This window comes from Drosophila biarmipes, chromosome 2R (assembly GCF_025231255.1).
Source record: "Drosophila biarmipes strain raj3 chromosome 2R, RU_DBia_V1.1, whole genome shotgun sequence".
NCBI classification, from domain to species: Eukaryota; Metazoa; Arthropoda; class Insecta; order Diptera; family Drosophilidae; genus Drosophila; species Drosophila biarmipes.
In genome coordinates, this window is record NC_066615.1 from 9,349,069 (window position 1) to 9,368,870 (window position 19,802).

Sequence of the window (19,802 nt, forward strand, 5' to 3'; positions counted from 1 at the left end):
TCTGTTATTAACATGTTTATTTATTATTCTTTAATGTTGAGTTTTGTGAAAGGTCATACCAGATCTAAATGCAGCGAATTTTTTTTAATCAAGGGACTATTTAAATACAAATTACATTTGATAATTATATTTAAAACAGTAAGTCATTAATATTTTTATTTACTTGCATTACGGCGATGGGGATAACCTATAACAATTCATATTGACGAAGGTGCATCCTTTGAATAATGTCTCTGCAATCATTAAACACACGTTTAATGTTTTCTGTGTCAACGGCGCATGTGAAATGTGGGTAGCAGTAGTGTTTACCGTCTCCGCTAGCGGTAGATATACGCTAAAAAGTACAGAAGCAGGAGTTCGGATGAGCTTTCGGTTGGATGAGGAACTGGGATGAAGACCTACCAGAAACTCGTCTCGTATGAAATATTTTGCTCGTATTACTTCTGGGTCGTCATTGGATTCCATTATTGCGTCACCTGTGTCGACAGCACATTTGAAATTAGACAAAAACATATTATCCATTAAATTTCTTAAGTTAATTTGGGCACGAGTTAAAATTTGGATGCAGTTTTTAGATCAAGGTAGACTGGTTATCACATCTTTAATAGAGAATCGATTTTAATTGCCCAATTAGTCCATGATGCCTCCTCCTTGCTTTATGGCCTTGCCGAAATCAATGAAAAGAAAGCCTTCGCCTTGAGTTTTATGATGGCTCTAGAGGGACATTCAACTATTTTACTTACTTGGCGTTTGGTATTTGTTAAACTCGGAGAAATATTCCGACAATTTACTTTTTCCAGCCTTAATTTTCTCTGCTAACAAATCTTGCTTATTTAAAAATAGTATAATAGAAATCGTGCGAAGCCATCTATAAGAAAGGGGGTGTTAGTTTTCAGGTCTCTGATTGCGGATGCGCTCTCACCTGTTGTTCCAAATACTCTTGAACAAATCCAAAGATTCTCGAAGTCGATTTTGGGTGGGATCTTCACGCAAAACCATGTTATAACTTGAGCACGCAGTTACGAATATAATAGCAGTTACATCATTGAAACATTGAATCCATTTCCTACGCTCGTCTCGCTGTCCTCCGACATCAAACATGCTGCACACGTACAATTGCAAGGGTTATTTCCGAGCTGTTCTGAACATCATCTTCTACTCACTGAAAGTTTACTTTGTCCACTTGAAATCTTGTTTCAAATATTCCAGAAGTCAAAACACGGCACCGAAGAATATCCTGCTCATTAGGGGTATAGTTTGGATTCTTGATTGTGCTCACTCGGTCCAGGAAGCTTTAGTGTGAGATAGTAAGTGTACACATGAGTAAGGATGTTGTGTTAAGGGTTAATTAGCCTCATCAAGCCTAGAAAGCACTACTGCTCTTGGGGTGTCGTGGCAAGGACTCGTAATGGAATAGTTGCTAGTTAGCTTACAGTAATAATAATATCATTCAGAGAATTAAACCGAATCCGAACTGACATTATTGATATGTTGATATTTTCTTTTTGGCTATGAAATAAATACTTTGAAAGGGGTGACACAAAATGTCCTTTGGTCGATTTTGGGTCGAATTGTTGATGTACAAAGAACAAAATTTTGGTAAGCTGACTTCATAAATACAGTATATTTGTTCTTTGCGATCACATAAAGGTTATATCTGCTTTTTCTTTATCTATTCCCCGATGTCGTTACAATGTTCTACAAAGCATTAGGTACGTGGATTTAATCATCAAGCGGTTCGACTTTTTAGAATTAAAATTGCATACTTCCAATCCAACGAATATTCCTAATCATCGGCAAATGATGTACTTCCACAAAAACACACAGAACAATTCGCATGCACTTTCAGAACAAATAAGTTATTTTTCAATCGCACATTGCTACCAGTAAACAATTTGGCCACATCGAACGTTACTGTGGAAAATAGAGGCAACACTTACTATTTCGCACAATCGATTAATTGATACTCATTCGACCTCTCATAGGTTTGAAGAACGCCCTTGTCTTTCCAAAGTTCTTCTGTATGTTCATAAAATTCAGGAGGATAATTAAAGTCCGGACCTGTCAAGAAAACATGGTTACTTGTAAAGATCTTGAATCAACCAGTGAAGTGTACTCACTAGATGCATAATCCTGAATGTACTCCACTCTGGGTTCATTTTCTTTCTTTTCTAAAGCTACAGGTGGATTAAGTGTGCTCATGGCTCCTGTAATAGTCTGCAGGATTCGATTAGTTTTAATATGAATTTACAGAGAGGGGCAGGAGGAGCACTCACCAAGATAGCGTCTCGAATATTCTTTTTAATATCATCAATTTTCTGTTTCTTCTCCGAGTCAGAAAATCCGTCGACATGCAATATTCGCATTTGCTTGACTATGGTTGATTTGCCGGACTCGCCCGCCCCCAGGAGGAGCAGCCTGTGTGTGGCCCTGTAGAGCTGTTTGTCCTTCTGCAACTGTCTAGATATTGCATCGCTCCGGCGCTTCTGGCTCTTCGAGTCCTCCGAGTTAACATCCGACTGCTTGGAGGTGGGCGACCCAAAGCAACCCATCGCAGCCCACGGGGTCCACCAACACGTCGCTCGGTTTTCCTGGTTCGCGTCGGGTGACTCGGCACCCCTTGTGCTTTCTCCGTTCTGCTCCAGTATAGCTGATGGCTGAGTTCCTCGGATCAATACACAATGTCCCTATGTGCACTTCGGGCAGCCGATCTCAGTGACACCACCGTTGGCTCAGCGCTTCAGCAGATCTCTGTAGCAGGCTGGAATGGCATGGAAATATCACATTTTAATTATTAAAAGAATACAATTCGAGCTTCGGCGGCTTTGAGTCATAGGATACATTCCCCATTTAAAACTTATTTAACTGATAGAGGTTTTGAGTAAACAAAAACCCTCATTAAAGTACAGTGTTTTGATGTAGAATATCTTATATTATTTTCTATACTAGCCAGGAATGAAATGGGACTGCAATTTAAATAAATCCCCACTTTTTGTTTACATGAAATCGTAAATATCATCTGCAGGTGGCAGGTGTGTATGCGTCTTCCAAGGGATTTGCGAGCCTACATCAGTACCCCCATATCATGTATGTCGCCCATAATAGGCGCCCAAGCCAAGGCGACATGGGTGACTCTGCCGCCCACGAAAGTCCCGTGAGTCACTGATATTTCGAGTCCGAAAACCAAGCTGGCCTATTATCGAAGCCCGAAATCAAAATAAAAATGAAAATCAAAAATTACTCCACGCAAAAACGCCCGTACATTCGACATTCTCGTCGGGCGATTGGAATTCATCACATTCATATTCACATCCACATCCACAGCCACATCTATATCGGCGTAGTGTAACAGGTGAAGAAGAGGGCGGGTGGAATTTTCGCGCATACTGAGGTGCAGGTACGCATGTATATAGAGATACCAACATAATTCCATCTGCAGTTAGAGCTCGGAGGGGGATTTTACGTATATTCGGTGGCGAAAATTCGATTAACTCTTGCTCGAATATGAATTGTATGCACAAAAATGTATAGGCACGCGTAAAAGTATTTAATCTATTAATTATTGCCGACCGAACGACCGACCGACCCACCGACCAACCGACCGACCGACCGACCGACCCACCGACCGACCGAGAGTCGAAGGAAGATATATACTATATAGGCAGGGCAGAACCTAACGGACATATAGCCGTAGATAGGAGATATGCAGATTTTAATGTAAATATATGTACATAAATTCATCGGAATCGGAATCGGGATCTAAGCGGGCACGGGCACATATATATCTCACAGATATGAGTACACACCGTTGTGTATCTACTCGTATATACGTGCGTATGTATTTAGATATATACACAAGTTCTCGGTTCGCATGTGTGCATGGATGTACATAAATAAATGTATGTACATATATCAATACGTATGTGCTCCGTGCCTCCGAATCCGAATATTTGCCATTTCTTTGACACTTTGGGTTAGGAAACTATATTATACCTATACCATCGCGAATCGAATCCGATGGGATAGTATTTTGAATATTCATGCGCGAACGATTTTTCACTGATTTCAGGTTTAAGGACGCAGGACGCAGGACGCAGGACGCAGGACGTAGGACGCAGGACGTCAGGAAGTCGGACTCGAATCGAATGGGTACTGGCCAAGGATCCCCGAATCGAATCACATCTTTGCGCGATTCCAATTACGTATATGAACGCGACTGATTCCCTATGTTTGACAATGGTTATTGTTTACCGTGAAATTACCGAACATTTTTATTCATGGGAGCAACTTCTAAAACTATAGGTGCACGATTCTGTTGGGGAGCGACTTTCGGGTGCTGAAAAACGGCCAGCTCTTTCGCACTTGGCGCGCCAGCCACTGTTTTCCAGTTCCCCAATATTCTTTATCTTTGCGTGCTCGCAATTCGCCAATTTGTTACTTAAAAATTACTTTTAATACCAGTACTAACTCACTTTTTATATATTTTTTATTTTATGTATCAACCTAGGGGTGCAACAAAGTAGATACTTTTATCGATACTTTTTCCTGACTATCGGATAGTGAGGGCGCAGGTGTAGATAGATATACTACTTACTGGTTAAAATTGTTAGTTTATAATAATGACATACCATCTTTTCCTTTTATAAAGCCATCTTAATACTCCTAATCAATGAGACTTAATACACAGATAATTATTAGATCTGAAAAATGCAGCCGATACTTTACATGAACAGCCCTTTTCTACAGGTTCTTTTATAGATTTTTACATGGGCGTGTAACAAATCTTTTTGAAGTTGCTCTGATAAGGACCAATATACCTCAATCTAGCAAAATGATCACAACTAATATGTAGTACAAAAATTTGATTTTTTTAAGTATAGTTTTTATTAAAGTATAAAATCATTTGTCTTTTGAACAATTCTTGTATTCATCCTCCACCTGCGGGCGGAACCCGAGGAACGTCTACTTAAGGTAGGTCTTAATCAGATTCTCCAGCTTAACAGTATCCACGGCGAACTTCCTGATTCCCTCGGAGAGCTTGTCAGTGGCCATGGCATCCTCGTTCAACAGCCAGCGGAACTTGCTCTCGTCCACGGTGATCTTCTCGATATCCTGCAGCTTGGCATTGCTCTCGGACAAGTAGGTGACCACCGACTCGGTCTCGTTCTCCAGCTCCTTCAGCAGAGCAGGGCTGATGGTGAGCAAATCGCAGCCAGCCAGGGCCTTGATTTCGCCCACATTCCGGAACGAAGCGCCCATCACCAGGGTCTTGTAGCCGAACTTCTTGTAGTAGTTGTAGATGTTGGTCACAGAGATCACACCCGGGTCCTTGAGGGCCTCGAACTTCTTGGTCTCCGTGTTGGCCACGTACCAGTCCAGGATCCTGCCCACGAACGGCGAGATCAAGGTCACTCCGGCCTCGGCGCAGGCCACTGCCTGGGCGAACGAGAAGAGCAGCGTCAGGTTGCAGTGCACGCCGTGCTCGTTCTCCAGGATCTCGGCTGCCTTGATGCCCTCCCAGGTGGAGGCCAGCTTGATCAGGATTCGCTCCTTGCCAATGCCCAGGGATTTGTACAGGTCGATAAGCTTCAGCGCCTTCTCCACGCTCTTCTTGGTGTCGAAGGAGAGGCGGGCGTCGATTTCGGTGGAAACGCGGCCGGGCACAACCTTCAGGATTTCCGTTCCGAACAGCACGCACAGGTAGTCCATGGCCTCGGCCACTTGCTCACTCACGGACCTGGAAATGTGTATGTTAAAGCTTTGGATTGTGGAACACCTTTATCTGTCCTTACCCCTTCTTGCCCTTGGCGTAGGCCACAGCCTTCTGCACCAGCGGCTGGTACCGCTCCATGGTCGAAGCGGAAAGGATGAGAGACGGATTGGTCGTGGCATCTGTGGGCTTGTAGATGTTGATGGCTGTAAGTAAAAAGTACAACATTTGCATAAGTCAGGGGACAATCGCCGAAGTTACATTGCGAATTCTAGAAAGAGAAACCTGTTGAGCGACTTTCATTTTTCAATCGCCTGACCGAAAATATCTTTGAACTTTTTCGATGCCTGAGCAGGTTTCGCACCCGATTCCGAAACCTTATCACTCTGGCACACTACAGCGGTCACATTTCCAACACACGTAAGCACCTAAGGTCAAACTAAAGTCAGCTCGGCTTGCTTTTCACTTTTATTTGATCTTCACTGCAGCAGATAAGACAAACTGCTATCGAGATGGCTCTGATGGCCCATCGTTTGTGTTTATCTTTCGAATCCAATCTATGTATCTTTGGACTCGGACTGTATGCAGTGAAAACGAATGTTCCTGAGCTCAGATCCACAGACACACAAACACCACACGTTGGAACTTCCAGACTCAAGAGCCCCGGATGGGGAGGAGCTCGGTTCCCTTTGAAACCGGGCACTGCCGGCTACGATAACTGCCTGTATAAGGTTTCCATATTTACCTTCAAAGTCGCCGGTGTCAGCCACAATGGTGGTGATTTTCTTAAGTTCCTGTAGGACCGACATTTTCTGCTTTTTCAACGTGCGATCACTTCCCATGTCCCAACTTCAATGCAATAAGACCGCTATTGGAGCGGCAATTTATACCGTTCGGCTCGGGAAATATACCGAACACCTAACTTCGGTTTAAAAATGGGCATTAGGGGGACTCCTCGGACTTATAAGTTACACATCTCTTGGGGATGTATTATATAGATATAAGCGTATTAAATCGAAATTAACTTCAGCAGCTTAAAAAATGTAATAATAATAATTAATTTTCCCAGTAGTTACATTTAGCAGAGGTGAGTTTAACCACTTCTACGTCCCCGAAAACATACCAAAAGGCCTAGCCTGATTTAAAAATCATCGTTCATTATAAGTTCAAGCTTAAAACAAGCATAGTATCTCAACATGTTGTATCTTTTATGTATTATTTTTTATCTTATTTATATTACCACTGAAATGGTTGCTACTCCAGCACAAATTATTACATTTAGAAGTGGTCAAGTTGGTGATTCTGCTCTTCGGAAAACCTACCAAAATTACTAACATTGACTTAAAAATCATTATTCAGATCATATCTATCATACATTTGTTATCTTATATTTATAATTTTGCATCTAATTTATATTACCAAGGTCTTAGTTACAGCCCTAGCAAAGCATAATAAAATGACTAACCTCGTCTTAAAAATCATGATTCAATAGACTTTTTTGATATCACCTCTGTTTAGATTTTGTATCTTATATTTACCAATTTGCATCTTATTTATATTACCACTGTAATCGTTGCAACTTCACCACATCCCACCTTAAGAACTATCGATAGTTTTCATCGGATTCTTCAACAAAAACATATGTTTGTTCGTCCGCACGTGTGTTTGAAAGATATACTGGACCAAACAATTCAAAATGAAACAAAAACACTCTAAAAACAGGGGCAAGCCCTACAAGAAACCCACCCCCGCGCGCCGGAATGAAAGGTTCTCGAAGAACTATAGTTACATCCAGAGGAGCAAGCAAATGGAGGAGTCGCATCGCCGGGAGAGGATTCCGACAGAGCCGAAACCAGAGTACGAGCCCGTTGCGGAACTCCTGCCAGAGATTCAGGACGACGTGGACGAGGCTGGGTTCTACGAGCAGCTTGTGACAGGATTCAATCACATCCCCGCAAGTACTTTCCTCCGAAATTGATGGAAATAACAATGTGTCCTAACAACAAACTACCCTCTCAGGTCAGATTCTTAGCTCCGCCGCGGATGAGGAGGTACCAATACTCCCAGTAGCCAAAAAGACTAAAGCCAAAAAGGAAAAGCGCTCCGAAAAAATAAATGCCGACTTGGAAACATACAATTCCTTTTCAAAACGCTTTGATTTTGAGCTCTCCACGGATAATATCAACGACTTGATTGCGAAAAAAGATGTCAAAACCATAAAGAGCCATTGGTCAGCGCTGGGAAATCTACGTTTTGAGATACCAAGACTGTCTGAGGACTTCAAGGAGCCCGATTGCAGTGAACCCAAGGACATTGTCAGTTCCGAGGAACTCAAAAAGTTGGAGGTTAAACTGTCGCTTTGTGGAAACGCCAAGCTCCCACTCACTGCCCTGCAGTCGCAACTCTTCTACATTGCCAATAACTACCAGGATGTTTACTATCCCCACCGAACACACAGTAATGCAGAGGACATCCGATATGTATACTGTCTGCACGCCCTGAACCACATGCTCAAAGTACGATCCCTGATCTTGCGAAACAACGAAAAGGTTGCTGCTCTGGCCAAGTCCCAAAAAATGTCGCCCAACGAAATCTCCATACCAGAGAGTTTCAGAGACCAAGGCTTGAAGCGGATGAAGGTGGTTTTCATAGTGCCCTTCAGGGAATCGGCGCTTAAGATTGTAAATATAATCGGCGACCTGCTCTTCGGCAGTCAAGATGGTAAGCCAGTCATAGACGGATGATGAACCCAATTAAAAGTTTATGCTCTTTACAGAACAAGCCAGGAAAACATCAATCGCAAACTACGAACGCTTTCTGGGAGATTACTCTGGAAACACGATATATTTCCCCAAAACCAATCCCAAGCCGGTGGACTATGAGCAAACCTTCAGTGGCAACACAGATGACAATTTTAAGCTGGGGCTTCGTTTCACAAAGAAAACCATGTCGCTTTTCTCCGATATGAACGCATCGGACATATTGATCGCGTCGCCTTTGGGTCTTCGAATGCTGGTTACTGACAAGGACAATGATTTTGACTTTTTGAACTCGATTGAACTGCTCGTAATTGACCAGGCCGAGCTGTTCCTGGCGCAGAATTGGGAGAACCTGCTGCACTCTCTGGACCACCTGCATTTGCAGCCGCAGAATCTGCCCGACACGAACTGCCAGCGGGTTCGAACTTGGTGCCTGAGCGGGGCGACTAGTTTCTACCGCCAGACCCTGTTGTTCTCATCCCACGAGCTGCCGGAGTTCCGTGCGGTGCTTAACAGTAAGTGTAGCAACTACCAGGGAAAAGTACGGGTCGCAAATCTGATCGAGCACGGAGACATCCGCCACGTACTGACACCCATTCAGCAAGTTTTCCGCCGCATCAGTTGCTCCAGTGTGGAGTCAACCTTCGACGACCGATTCCAGTACTTCGTCAAACATGTGATGCCCCAGTTCAGTAAGCCCGGGTTCTCGCATTGCATGCTCTACGTGCCCAGCTACTTCGACTACGTACGGATACGAAATCATTTCAAAACCGAAATGATCAGTTTTGTGCAGATAAATGAGTATACGAAGAAAGAAAAAATTTCCCGGGCGAGAGATATATTCTTCCACAGCGGAGCATCTGTTCTACTGTACTCGGAAAGAGCACACTTCTTCCGGCGCACCCGAATTAAGGGCATCCGGAATCTGATTATGTACCAGCCACCCAACTTTCCGCACTTCTACTCCGAAATGATCAATCTGATGCTCGAGTCCAATCAAAACCCGCGGGATGGCTTCGGGGAGGCCATGTCCGTCAATATCCTGTACACAAAGTACGATCTGCTGAGCTTAAGCAACATTGTGGGAAGCGAAAACGCTGTTAAGTTGACCTCGGGGAAGAAAGATTCCTACCTATTTTCCACCAAAACGTAGGTGCTTTTGAGAGCAGACCAAGAAAAATGTAAATATTTCATTTTGAACTAAAATACACCATTATTTTAAACAAAGTAAAAAGTAATATATGGGAGAATTTTTTAGGTCTGGGTCTATTTTTGAGCTAAAATGCTTTTGTGACGTAAAGATTTCAAGAGGAACTGGTAGGTGATTGATCTGATGTTAAGGGTGGCAAGCTGCTTATATCTAGTTTATCTCCTCTCTTTGTCATTACGCAATGCCGAATATGAAAAAATGAGTAATTAGCAAGTAGTTGTGTAATAAAAGGCGGCAATTACAGGTGAATTCTGTTTTATAAATGAAAGGAGGAACTATATTTAAGACAGATTCTTCTTCGTAAATTATATTATTGTCTTTATTATTTAAAATACAATAGTGATTTTCAATTAGCTATACCGATTTTTATATGATAAAATCTTTTGATAAAAAAGAATATATATAATGTATATTTTGCTAATGTTCCATTGCGTTTTACTGGCTAAGGACTCCAACCGTATCACACATATCTAATAGATTAACCCACAGATTCCATTAATATAGGTTATTCAGCGGTTGGCGAAACAATTAAACCCAGATTTGCTATTCTTAAAATAAAGCAAATTTCTTGGCTGCATTGTCATTTATCAATATTTTTAAACCTATAGGTAGCTTATAAAAGTTCTGGCCTAGACATATAGAGGTAAAATAGTAGCCAAATGCATATTTATGGGTCTCCGTGAAAAGTCGTAATAGTTTGCTGCCCAAGGCGGATATCATACGGCAAAAACGTGTGCGGTGAGCGCTCTTGCCAACTTGTGAGAGGCCGTAGAGGCATTACAAGACGACTATTTTTATGCGGCTAAACGACGGCCGCCAGTCTCTGCTGAAATTGGGGAAAAAGCTGAAAGCCAAAGAAAGATTCAGGGGACTAGAGGCCGACAGATGCATGCCCTCTCCCTTGTGGGAAGCTCTTCCGACTTGAAGATGTGAATAAGAAGCAAATCACAAAACTACAGGGCAATGAAGTTACCTAAAATAAATGCAAAATATTCGATGTCTTCTTATTTAATTGCAATTTCTGGCAAGGGTTTTCAGACTGTGTAAGGTTTGACCCGTTTCAACTGATTAAAATAAAAGGTCGGAACACCTTCAAGTGACAAACCCTTATAGCTGATCTACCACGAGTTCCCCAGATTGGTTTAAAAATAACAATTTCTAAATATTAGACAAACACACGTGCACTTTTCGAAATAAGTCTTCGGTCCACGCTCACAGGCACACCAGTGATCTCCCACATTGCTCTAGACCAATTCGTGTGTGCCCGCTCGCGCCGATCCGAGATCGGAATAGATATATTCGTGTGCTTGTGGTATGCCCACCTAGGTGAGTATATATCTGCGGGGCTGCTGGGACCGCAGTATATTCTGCTTCGGCGAGATACGAAACGGAAAGCACGAGCAGAATCGCGTAGGATCGTGGATAGGATAGGTGGTAAGTGCTCAAAAGTTTGTGCGTGCTAAAAGTATTTTCCCGGGCCAAAATAGAGAGTGTATGTAGTTTTGGGAATTTTGCCAAAATATATGAATTTTGTAATTCAAATAGACACTCTCATCGAGCAGCGTTCTCCTTGCGTTCAGTTGCCGTTGATCGTTATAATAGCGCGATCTTTGTGTTAGCTCTTGGTCTTCCGACTTGAATAAATTTATTATATAATAACGGAAATTTTGCTAGGAATAATAATTGTAAGTTTTGTTGATTTTCTGCAACAATTCCAATGCGAATACGCCAGTGATTTACTCCAAATTCCATTGGGTACAAGAAATACATCCCAGGAATGTCAAAATACTCAACCGCGCGCCTAAAAGAAAACCTGGAAAATTGAAAAGTTATTCGCAATGCCTACATATCTACATACGAACATGCTTACACTCGAAAAACCGTGTTCCAAAGTGTTTTCACCCAGTTTAGTTACCACCCACCCAGAGTCCAAAACCCGTTCAGCTCGATATACCTGAAATATCCGTAAGGGGGACCAAACAGTGAGCGACCTCGACCTCCGAGTCGATTTGAAAATTTTGAATGTCACCAATACGAGGGCGCACCACGAATAGATCCGACCCGACACAGATGTAAAGTTTTTCTCTAAGTGCTATGTATTTGTGTTTGAAAATCTGGTTATGCAACCGCTGGGAAATATCCGTGTCCGAATCCGAAAGCTGCATGCCCTGTACTGTACCCAAATGTAATCCCCACAATCGCACACGATCAGTAGAGGTCCCCCAGCCTACCATTATAGCTTACTGGGTTGTTATGTCAGTGGTGATTGTAACTGGCTTCCCCTTCCCGCAAGGTACGTGGAGCAGTGAAGAGGTGTAAATACACCTGTCCCAGGACCTGCCCTCGAAACCCTTTTCCTAGCCACGCTTCACCCTGCCAATGACTATTATACAATTGGCGGACTTGTCAATCGCAATTAATAATTCAGGCCACGGGAAACGTCCGCACAAGTGTCGACATCCATTAGAACACAGATATCTCTGCTCGAAATATCATAAGCCGTTAAATCATACATATAACCGAACAGAATACTTCTCCCTACGGTCGTCTCTCTGTATATGTACTCACACTTATTTATGTGTTCCCAGTACATATCTTTATATCTACGAGTGTTCAAAATTGAGCTAGTATTTTTTGGGTGCTAGGACTCTATTTTTAGACCATCTCGGACAGAGGCGATTTTTTTGCTCCATAATGCACACACACAGGCAGCTGTCATGGGCATATAGGTATATAGCCTATGTGGCGTATAGATGTTTTCGAAAGAGCTCTGCGAGTGTGTGGTCAAAATATAGGTAGTTCTCGACCACATTGCTTGACATCTTCGAAAAGTAACGTTTTTAGGGCGCGAAACGCCCAAAATCTCGTTATCAGAAGTTACGTAGGTAGCTGCGCTCCCCGAATGTAATATTTGAACATTATAAGAGTTGGCTGCCGTTCAAAATTCCCCGTATGGCCCGGTTCTAGTGTCTGGTCGCGAAAAGATTAAAATTAAAATTTAAAAATGTCGCTGCTGGCCGAATACCTGGCGCCCAGATCTATTTTTTGCGGGCTCTTGATCTCGATCTCAATAATTTGAGCACAAAATGCGCGAAAGCGAATAGTGTGGGTTATTATGTGGTGGTCGCTGGCTCGCTGATTGCAAATATGAATGTTTATAAATAAGTTTTTGCATCGTGATAACAATTGGCGTTTAAAGGTATTGTTGAGCTATGAAATTTATCAGTTAAAAACAAGAAAGTAGAAATATAACTGCCGCCTTTTGAATTCCCCACTCACCTCGGTTATCGGTAACTTTCGAACCGGAAACTCACCAGTTACCTATTGCCGAGCAATCGATAACGCCGGCAAGCGCAGTCGAGTGCCACAAATTGAACGCTTCAGTCAAGGCTGAATTTAAAGGAGCCATCTTTTAGTTTTACACAGACAGGAACTGCAGAAAAAGGTGGCACAGGTAGGAGCCGACCCCCGACAAACGTAACCCCAGCGATATACGCTTTCAGTCAGCCCTGAGGCAAATAATGTCGTGTCATAGTGAGGTGGGGACGCCGATAGGCAGTAATGCGCGGCTCGGGACTTAGTGCAATAGTTATCAGCACACATATTCAGAAAAAAGCGCCATGGGTTATAATATATAGAGAACCAGTGGAAAAAAGTACTTAACACACGCAGTGCGTCGTTCAGCGAGGTCAACAGAGGATAGAGCACCCGGATTAGGACCGAGATCCCCCCAGCGAATTGCCAGCCCCGCAGAACTCATAGCCGAGACTGCGACTGTTTTGCGAAGTGACACGTGTGTGAATCTCATTCGGCCAGGGTAATGCAATTATTCCAGCATATTCTGCGACTCCAGGCGCTCCGATCCACTGCGATCCCGGCCAAAGTTGGCGCTCTAACTGCGAATTGCGCGACTTGCAGGGGCCAGAAGTGTCTGAGATCTGAAAATTAGCATGTAGCACCTGTGTATGTGCCCATGTATGTTGGAAAGTGCCTGTGCCAGTGCCAGTGCCAGTGCCCGTGCCCGTGCCAGTGCCCGTGTGCCGTGCACATGCACATGTACAAACACTTATTCAGAACCTAATGAGGTAGTTTTAACTGCAAACGGCCCCGTACGTATGTACATACACATTGCTATTCCAGTCAGTAGTCGGTAGACGTAGAGCCCAGAGAATAGAGAATAGCCCGCCCGGAGAACTAAAATGAGCGCCTTGTCTTGTCTCTACTTTCAAATCCGCTCCTGAAACCCCGAATGCTGGACGCAGGCTACTGAACGAAGAGGATAACGAATCAAGATGGAAGACGGTCACTCGAAAACCGTCGAACAGTCTCTCAACTTCTTCGGAACGGACGCAGAGCGCGGCTTAACCCTCGACCAGATCAAGGCTAACCAGAAGAAATATGGACCCAACGGTGAGCGTCTTCGTCGTAATCCCCCGACCTATTAACGAATCCGAATCGACTGACGTGTTTGCTTTCTTATCGTTACAGAGTTGCCGACCGAGGAAGGTGCGAAGTCAACCCCTGCCCCTGCTCTCCCCCACACCCTACCCACGTTTGTTTACCATAATAACCATTGTATTCCACAGGAAAGAGCATCTGGCAGCTGGTCTTGGAGCAGTTCGACGATCTGCTTGTGAAGATTCTGCTGTTGGCAGCCATCATCTCATTTGTAAGTAACCAGTCCCTATTGTGCCCGAGAAACCAACCCCTGCGACGAACTACAAAGCCTACTCTTCTCAATCTGCAACCCCCAGGTTCTCGCCCTGTTTGAGGAACACGAGGAAACGTTCACTGCATTTGTAGAGCCCCTAGTTATTTTACTTATCCTGATAGCCAACGCCGTGGTGGGAGTATGGCAGGAGCGTAACGCCGAGTCGGCCATCGAGGCTCTGAAGGAGTACGAGCCCGAGATGGGTAAGGTGGTGCGCCAGGACAAGTCCGGCATCCAGAAGGTGCGCGCGAAAGAGATCGTGCCCGGAGATCTGGTTGAGGTGTCCGTCGGTGACAAGATCCCCGCCGATATCCGCATCACACACATCTACTCCACCACCCTCAGGATCGATCAGTCCATCCTCACCGGTGAGTCGGTCTCCGTCATCAAGCACACTGACGCCATCCCCGACCCCCGCGCCGTCAACCAGGACAAGAAGAACATCCTGTTCTCCGGCACCAACGTTGCCGCCGGCAAGGCCCGCGGCGTCGTCATCGGCACTGGTCTGAGCACCGCCATCGGCAAGATCCGTACTGAGATGTCTGAGACTGAGGAGATCAAGACGCCACTGCAGCAGAAGCTGGATGAGTTCGGTGAGCAGCTGTCCAAGGTCATCTCCGTCATTTGCGTGGCTGTCTGGGCCATCAACATCGGCCACTTCAACGACCCCGCCCACGGTGGCTCCTGGATCAAGGGTGCCATCTACTACTTCAAGATCGCCGTCGCTCTGGCTGTGGCAGCTATCCCCGAGGGTCTGCCCGCCGTCATCACCACCTGTCTGGCTCTGGGCACCCGCCGCATGGCCAAGAAGAACGCCATTGTCCGCTCCTTGCCCTCCGTGGAAACCCTGGGCTGCACCTCCGTCATCTGCTCCGATAAGACAGGCACACTCACCACCAACCAGATGTCCGTCTCGCGCATGTTCATCTTCGACAAGGTCGAGGGCAACGACAGCAGCTTCCTGGAATTCGAACTGACCGGCTCCACCTACGAACCCATCGGCGAGGTCTTCCTGAACGGCCAGCGCGTTAAGGCTGCCGACTATGATACCCTCCAGGAACTGTCCACCATCTGCATCATGTGCAACGACTCCGCTATTGATTACAATGAGTTCAAGCAGGCCTTTGAGAAGGTCGGTGAGGCCACCGAGACAGCCCTGATTGTCCTGGCCGAGAAACTGAACAGCTTCAGCGTGAACAAGTCTGGCCTGGACCGCCGCTCCGCCGCCATCGCCTGCCGCGGTGAGATCGAGACCAAGTGGAAGAAGGAATTCACCCTGGAGTTCTCTCGCGATCGTAAATCCATGTCCTCGTACTGCACCCCCCTGAAGGCCTCCCGCCTGGGCACTGGCCCCAAACTGTTCGTGAAGGGTGCCCCCGAGGGTGTCCTGGAGCGCTGCACACACGCCCGCGTTGGCACCAGCAAGGTTCCTCTGACCTCGGCCCTGAAGGCCAAGATCCTCGCCCTGACCGGCCAGTACGGTACTGGACGCGACACCCTTCGTTGCCTGGCTCTGGCCGTTGCCGATAGCCCCATGAAGCCCGATGAGATGGACCTCGGCGACTCCACCAAGTTCTACCAGTATGAGGTTAACCTGACCTTTGTCGGTGTCGTGGGCATGTTGGATCCCCCCCGTAAGGAAGTTTTCGATTCCATTGTGCGCTGCCGTGCTGCCGGTATTCGCGTTATTGTGATTACTGGTGACAACAAAGCCACTGCCGAGGCTATCTGCCGCAGGATCGGTGTGTTCGGCGAGGACGAGGACACCACTGGCAAGTCCTACTCCGGTCGCGAATTCGACGATCTCTCCCCCACCGAACAGAAGGCTGCCGTCGCCCGTTCCCGCCTCTTCTCCCGCGTGGAGCCCCAGCACAAGTCCAAGATTGTGGAGTTCCTGCAGAGCATGAACGAGATCTCTGCCATGACTGGTGATGGTGTGAACGACGCCCCTGCCCTGAAGAAGGCCGAGATCGGTATTGCCATGGGCTCCGGTACCGCTGTCGCCAAGTCTGCCGCCGAAATGGTGTTGGCTGATGACAACTTCTCCTCCATCGTGTCCGCCGTTGAAGAAGGTCGCGCTATTTACAACAACATGAAGCAGTTCATCCGCTACCTCATCTCCTCGAACATTGGTGAGGTCGTCTCCATCTTCCTTACTGCTGCCCTTGGTCTGCCCGAGGCTCTGATTCCCGTCCAGCTGCTCTGGGTCAACCTGGTAAATATTACTTGGCGGTTAACTATTTGGGGTGGTCGGTAATGGCTCTTTTGTGCACAGGTTACTGATGGTCTCCCAGCCACCGCTCTTGGCTTCAACCCCCCTGATCTGGATATCATGGAGAAGCCCCCCAGGAAGGCCGACGAAGGTCTCATTTCCGGATGGTTGTTCTTCCGGTTGGTTTCCCAGAAAGCATACCTTTCTAAGCAGATTCTAACTTGAGTGTAATTTAATTTAGTTACATGGCTATTGGCTTCTACGTCGGCGCTGCTACCGTCGGTGCCGCCGCCTGGTGGTTCGTGTTCTCCGACGAGGGACCCAAACTGTCCTACTGGCAGCTGACCCACCATCTGGCCTGCTTGGGCGGTGGTGACGAGTTCAAGGGCGTTGACTGCAAGATCTTCAGCGACCCCCATGCGATGACCATGGCTCTGTCCGTGCTGGTGACAATCGAAATGTTGAACGCAATGAACAGGTGAGTGGCGCCAGATAACGAGTGATAGACACCTCAGATACGAGCCCAATTCCCTTTGTTTGACTAGCTTGTCTGAGAACCAGTCGCTGATTACCATGCCCCCATGGTGCAACCTGTGGCTGATTGGATCAATGGCACTCTCCTTCACTCTTCACTTTGTTATTCTTTACGTCGATGTCCTCTCCGTAAGTATCAGGCTATCATAATGCCTGTTTGAGCAGAGAGCTAACCCAATTATCCTCCCCACAGACCGTCTTCCAAGTGACACCGTTGTCTGCAGAGGAATGGATAACTGTGATGAAATTCTCAATTCCTGTAGTTTTATTAGATGAGACATTGAAGTTTGTTGCTAGAAAAATCGCAGATGGTGAGAGTCCTATATATAAGATGCATGGGATTGTGTTAATGTGGGCTGTCTTCTTTGGCCTGCTGTACGCTATGATGCTTTAAGAATATAATTATAATCCATAAGCCCAACTTCATTATTCTAATTTCTAGTATAAAATGTTACTAAATATAAACAGAACCAGAAACAAGAACCCACAATTATATACATCTAACGTAACGACTTTAACCCACATGAAGTTTGTTCCCAAATACTGATACTACCGATACTGATTTCCACACCCCGGTGCCACAGAATTGACTGGTGGCACCAAGAGATGGGCCGACTGACTCGCTCCCTGGCTTTTGGCTTTGAACAAACAGCGTTAAAAGATAAATTTTTTCTATGAGCTAACGATTATCTAACACGCGTATACCCTAAATATATATTTGTGTTTGTATATTATTAAATTTAGCAGGATTGCTTTTTGTACATACAATGCTATATATACATAAGAGAGTTCCACGCCGGTATATTCAATTACATTAGTTAGTTTTCGTCACATCATTTTCACTGGACTACCGAAAAGCAAAATGTAGGAATTTCAAGTTTCTGCTGTTTGTATTAAACCAAACCTATTTAATTCACTACTTCGTCCCTGGGTTTAGTAACTGAAATACTAAAGTGTAGGCTAACCATGCAGAAGAACAAAACATTATAACCGATGAACGTTCATGAACAATTTTTGTTTAATCCGTTTAAGTAGAACCGAAATCGAATCTGATTGTATGTTGGTGTTTAAGAAGATTCCAAGCGAGCGTCCTAATTTTTTTAAGAGTACCCACACTTGGTTTGTCTAACGTAATTGAATTGCTCATATCTATAATCCCCACTCGCACCGAAGACAAATATTGGTTCATTCATTCCATAATTGTAAGAATTATTTTGAGCACAAGATATTAAGTAGATAATGACTCGGTACACAGTTAACTCCCAAGCTCTGGGCGCGACCACGTCCGATTCCATTTGTATTGTATTGTATGTACATATATGAGCAAATGATTAGGAACAGGTCTCTGGCGATCGTACATAACGCGTAAGACATCGCCCAATCTGAAAGAAGTTGGCGCGGTGCGGCCACCGTATTGAAAATGTTTGAGGGATTTTTTGAAAGCAAATTGTGTAATTTATGTGAGCCTCAGTTGTAAGGAATAAGTAATCCTTCTAGCATTTTTATAGAATACCTATTTAAATTAACATTATACATAATTTACTCTGTTGTACAATTAGAGACGCTGTGAATTGATTAAACAAAAATTACCTACACCTAACATTAAAGAAATAAATTATGCAGAACTAAAACGTGCTGGCTCTACGAAACCCGACGACTGGGATCCAGAACTCCCCCCACAAGCTTATGTTTGCTGCTGCAAGTTTTATTCCTAATAACTCCGTTTGCTTGCACGATGCACGTGAATCGTTGGTGCGAAGGAATTCTCCCTGGCAGAATCCCCCGACGAGTTGAACGCAACCCACCTACCTATTCGCCATCTCTCAATGAACTATTGTTTTATTTTATACAGTCAATCCCAGATTTCATTAACTGGACCCCGATTAGTTACCATAACACAAATTGAATCCATCCCTGCTTTAGAAAAGTACGTGCAGTTATTACATAATGCCCGAGTGCGCCAAGTTGATGTGAATGTAGAAAAGAACAATCGCTGTACATTATGGTCTATTACATTACCGCACTCGACGGCATAACCGAGAACACACAGATTTGAAATTCAGCATGTAAGATATCTAAACGTAAAAACGAAATAATAAAACAAGAAATCCGAAGCTGGCCCGTGTACTCTTCCCCCACCCCGGTAGAAACTGTCATTTCCCCCCAATCTAATCCAACCCACTAGGCTGTAAGTATGGGCCCACCGAAACTGCCAAGTACCAGAATTTCGGAAGATGCCGCTTAACTGGTCTCCAGTTCGATACACCCCCACCACCCCGAGTTTTGGTTTGCTCTTGCGTTGGTTAGCCCTCGCTCAAGAACCCCTGGTAATAATTGCCACCGTTACTCGCCCAAAAATGTAGTTCCTGACGTCGTCGTCGACAGGATGTAAAGGTTTGGACCACCGAAACCGATACGAGTGTGAAAGTGAATGTGAAGGAGGACAAATTTTTCTGCCTTTATCATTCGTGTATTAATCGCTAAGCCAGCCCTGTTACTTGCAACTGCAACATTAAATCCAACATAAATCAATTTATTTGCTTTAGAAAGTAAAACATTAATGGAACTGTGGGTTAGTAAGAACGGATTTAAATAAATATATACCAAATATATAAACTAGAACGATGTGTGTTATTGTGGGGGGTTCTGCTCACATTTGAAAGACC

General features: G+C 44.8%; 4 protein-coding genes and 1 long non-coding RNA gene across 11 annotated transcripts; 3 read left to right on the forward strand and 2 right to left on the reverse strand.

The window, feature by feature from the left end:
* LOC108026881 (G protein alpha s subunit) lies at nt 1-4,562 on the reverse strand. 3 transcript variants are annotated; one of them, XM_017098077.3, is made up of 9 exons: nt 4,473-4,562; nt 2,277-2,761; nt 2,121-2,217; nt 1,941-2,061; nt 1,164-1,292; nt 923-1,102; nt 744-868; nt 403-485; nt 1-334 (listed from the first exon to the last, which is right to left on the reverse strand). In XM_017098077.3, the coding sequence occupies exons 2-9, from the start codon at nt 2,550-2,552 to the stop codon at nt 188-190; spliced, it is 1,158 nt and encodes a 385-aa protein (XP_016953566.1). In that variant the 5' UTR covers nt 2,553-2,761; nt 4,473-4,562; the 3' UTR covers nt 1-187. The 3 variants fall into 3 exon arrangements, with proteins under 3 accessions (XP_016953566.1, XP_016953567.1, XP_043948013.1); XM_017098078.3 differs by having other exon boundaries at nt 403-476; nt 4,473-4,561; XM_044092078.2 differs by lacking the exon at nt 4,473-4,562 and adding an exon at nt 4,263-4,398.
* LOC127010955 (uncharacterized) lies at nt 3,126-4,471 on the forward strand. Its single transcript, XR_007763922.1, has 3 exons — nt 3,126-3,397; nt 4,070-4,239; nt 4,303-4,471. It is a non-coding gene; the product is annotated as an uncharacterized LOC127010955 (long non-coding RNA).
* Nucleotides 4,563-4,860: 298 nt separating the features above from the next.
* LOC108026960 (probable transaldolase) lies at nt 4,861-6,572 on the reverse strand. Its single transcript, XM_017098175.3, has 3 exons — nt 6,456-6,572; nt 5,793-5,916; nt 4,861-5,737 (listed from the first exon to the last, which is right to left on the reverse strand). Exons 1-3 carry the CDS (start codon nt 6,550-6,552, stop codon nt 4,963-4,965), a joined length of 996 nt encoding a protein of 331 aa, XP_016953664.1. The 5' UTR covers nt 6,553-6,572; the 3' UTR covers nt 4,861-4,962.
* Nucleotides 6,573-7,338: 766 nt separating this feature from the next.
* On the forward strand, nt 7,339-10,021 carry LOC108026914 (U3 small nucleolar RNA-associated protein 25 homolog). Its single transcript, XM_017098123.3, has 3 exons — nt 7,339-7,668; nt 7,730-8,431; nt 8,487-10,021. The coding sequence occupies exons 1-3, from the start codon at nt 7,407-7,409 to the stop codon at nt 9,620-9,622; spliced, it is 2,100 nt and encodes a 699-aa protein (XP_016953612.1). The 5' UTR covers nt 7,339-7,406; the 3' UTR covers nt 9,623-10,021.
* A 1,073-nt stretch (nt 10,022-11,094) lies between these two features.
* Nucleotides 11,095-19,758, forward strand: LOC108026703 (calcium-transporting ATPase sarcoplasmic/endoplasmic reticulum type). Of its 5 annotated transcripts, none has more exons than XM_017097800.3 (10): nt 11,226-11,364; nt 13,942-14,089; nt 14,168-14,185; nt 14,266-14,348; nt 14,434-16,605; nt 16,666-16,781; nt 16,844-17,080; nt 17,148-17,265; nt 17,330-17,447; nt 19,500-19,758. In XM_017097800.3, exons 2-10 carry the CDS (start codon nt 13,972-13,974, stop codon nt 19,526-19,528), a joined length of 3,009 nt encoding a protein of 1,002 aa, XP_016953289.1. In that variant the 5' UTR covers nt 11,226-11,364; nt 13,942-13,971; the 3' UTR covers nt 19,529-19,758. The 5 variants fall into 5 exon arrangements, with proteins under 5 accessions (XP_016953288.1, XP_016953289.1, XP_016953290.1 ...); XM_017097801.3 differs by lacking the exon at nt 19,500-19,758 and adding an exon at nt 18,989-19,250; XM_017097799.3 differs by lacking the exons at nt 11,226-11,364; nt 19,500-19,758 and adding an exon at nt 11,095-11,113 and having other exon boundaries at nt 17,330-18,767.
* Nucleotides 19,759-19,802: the final 44 nt, after the last annotated feature.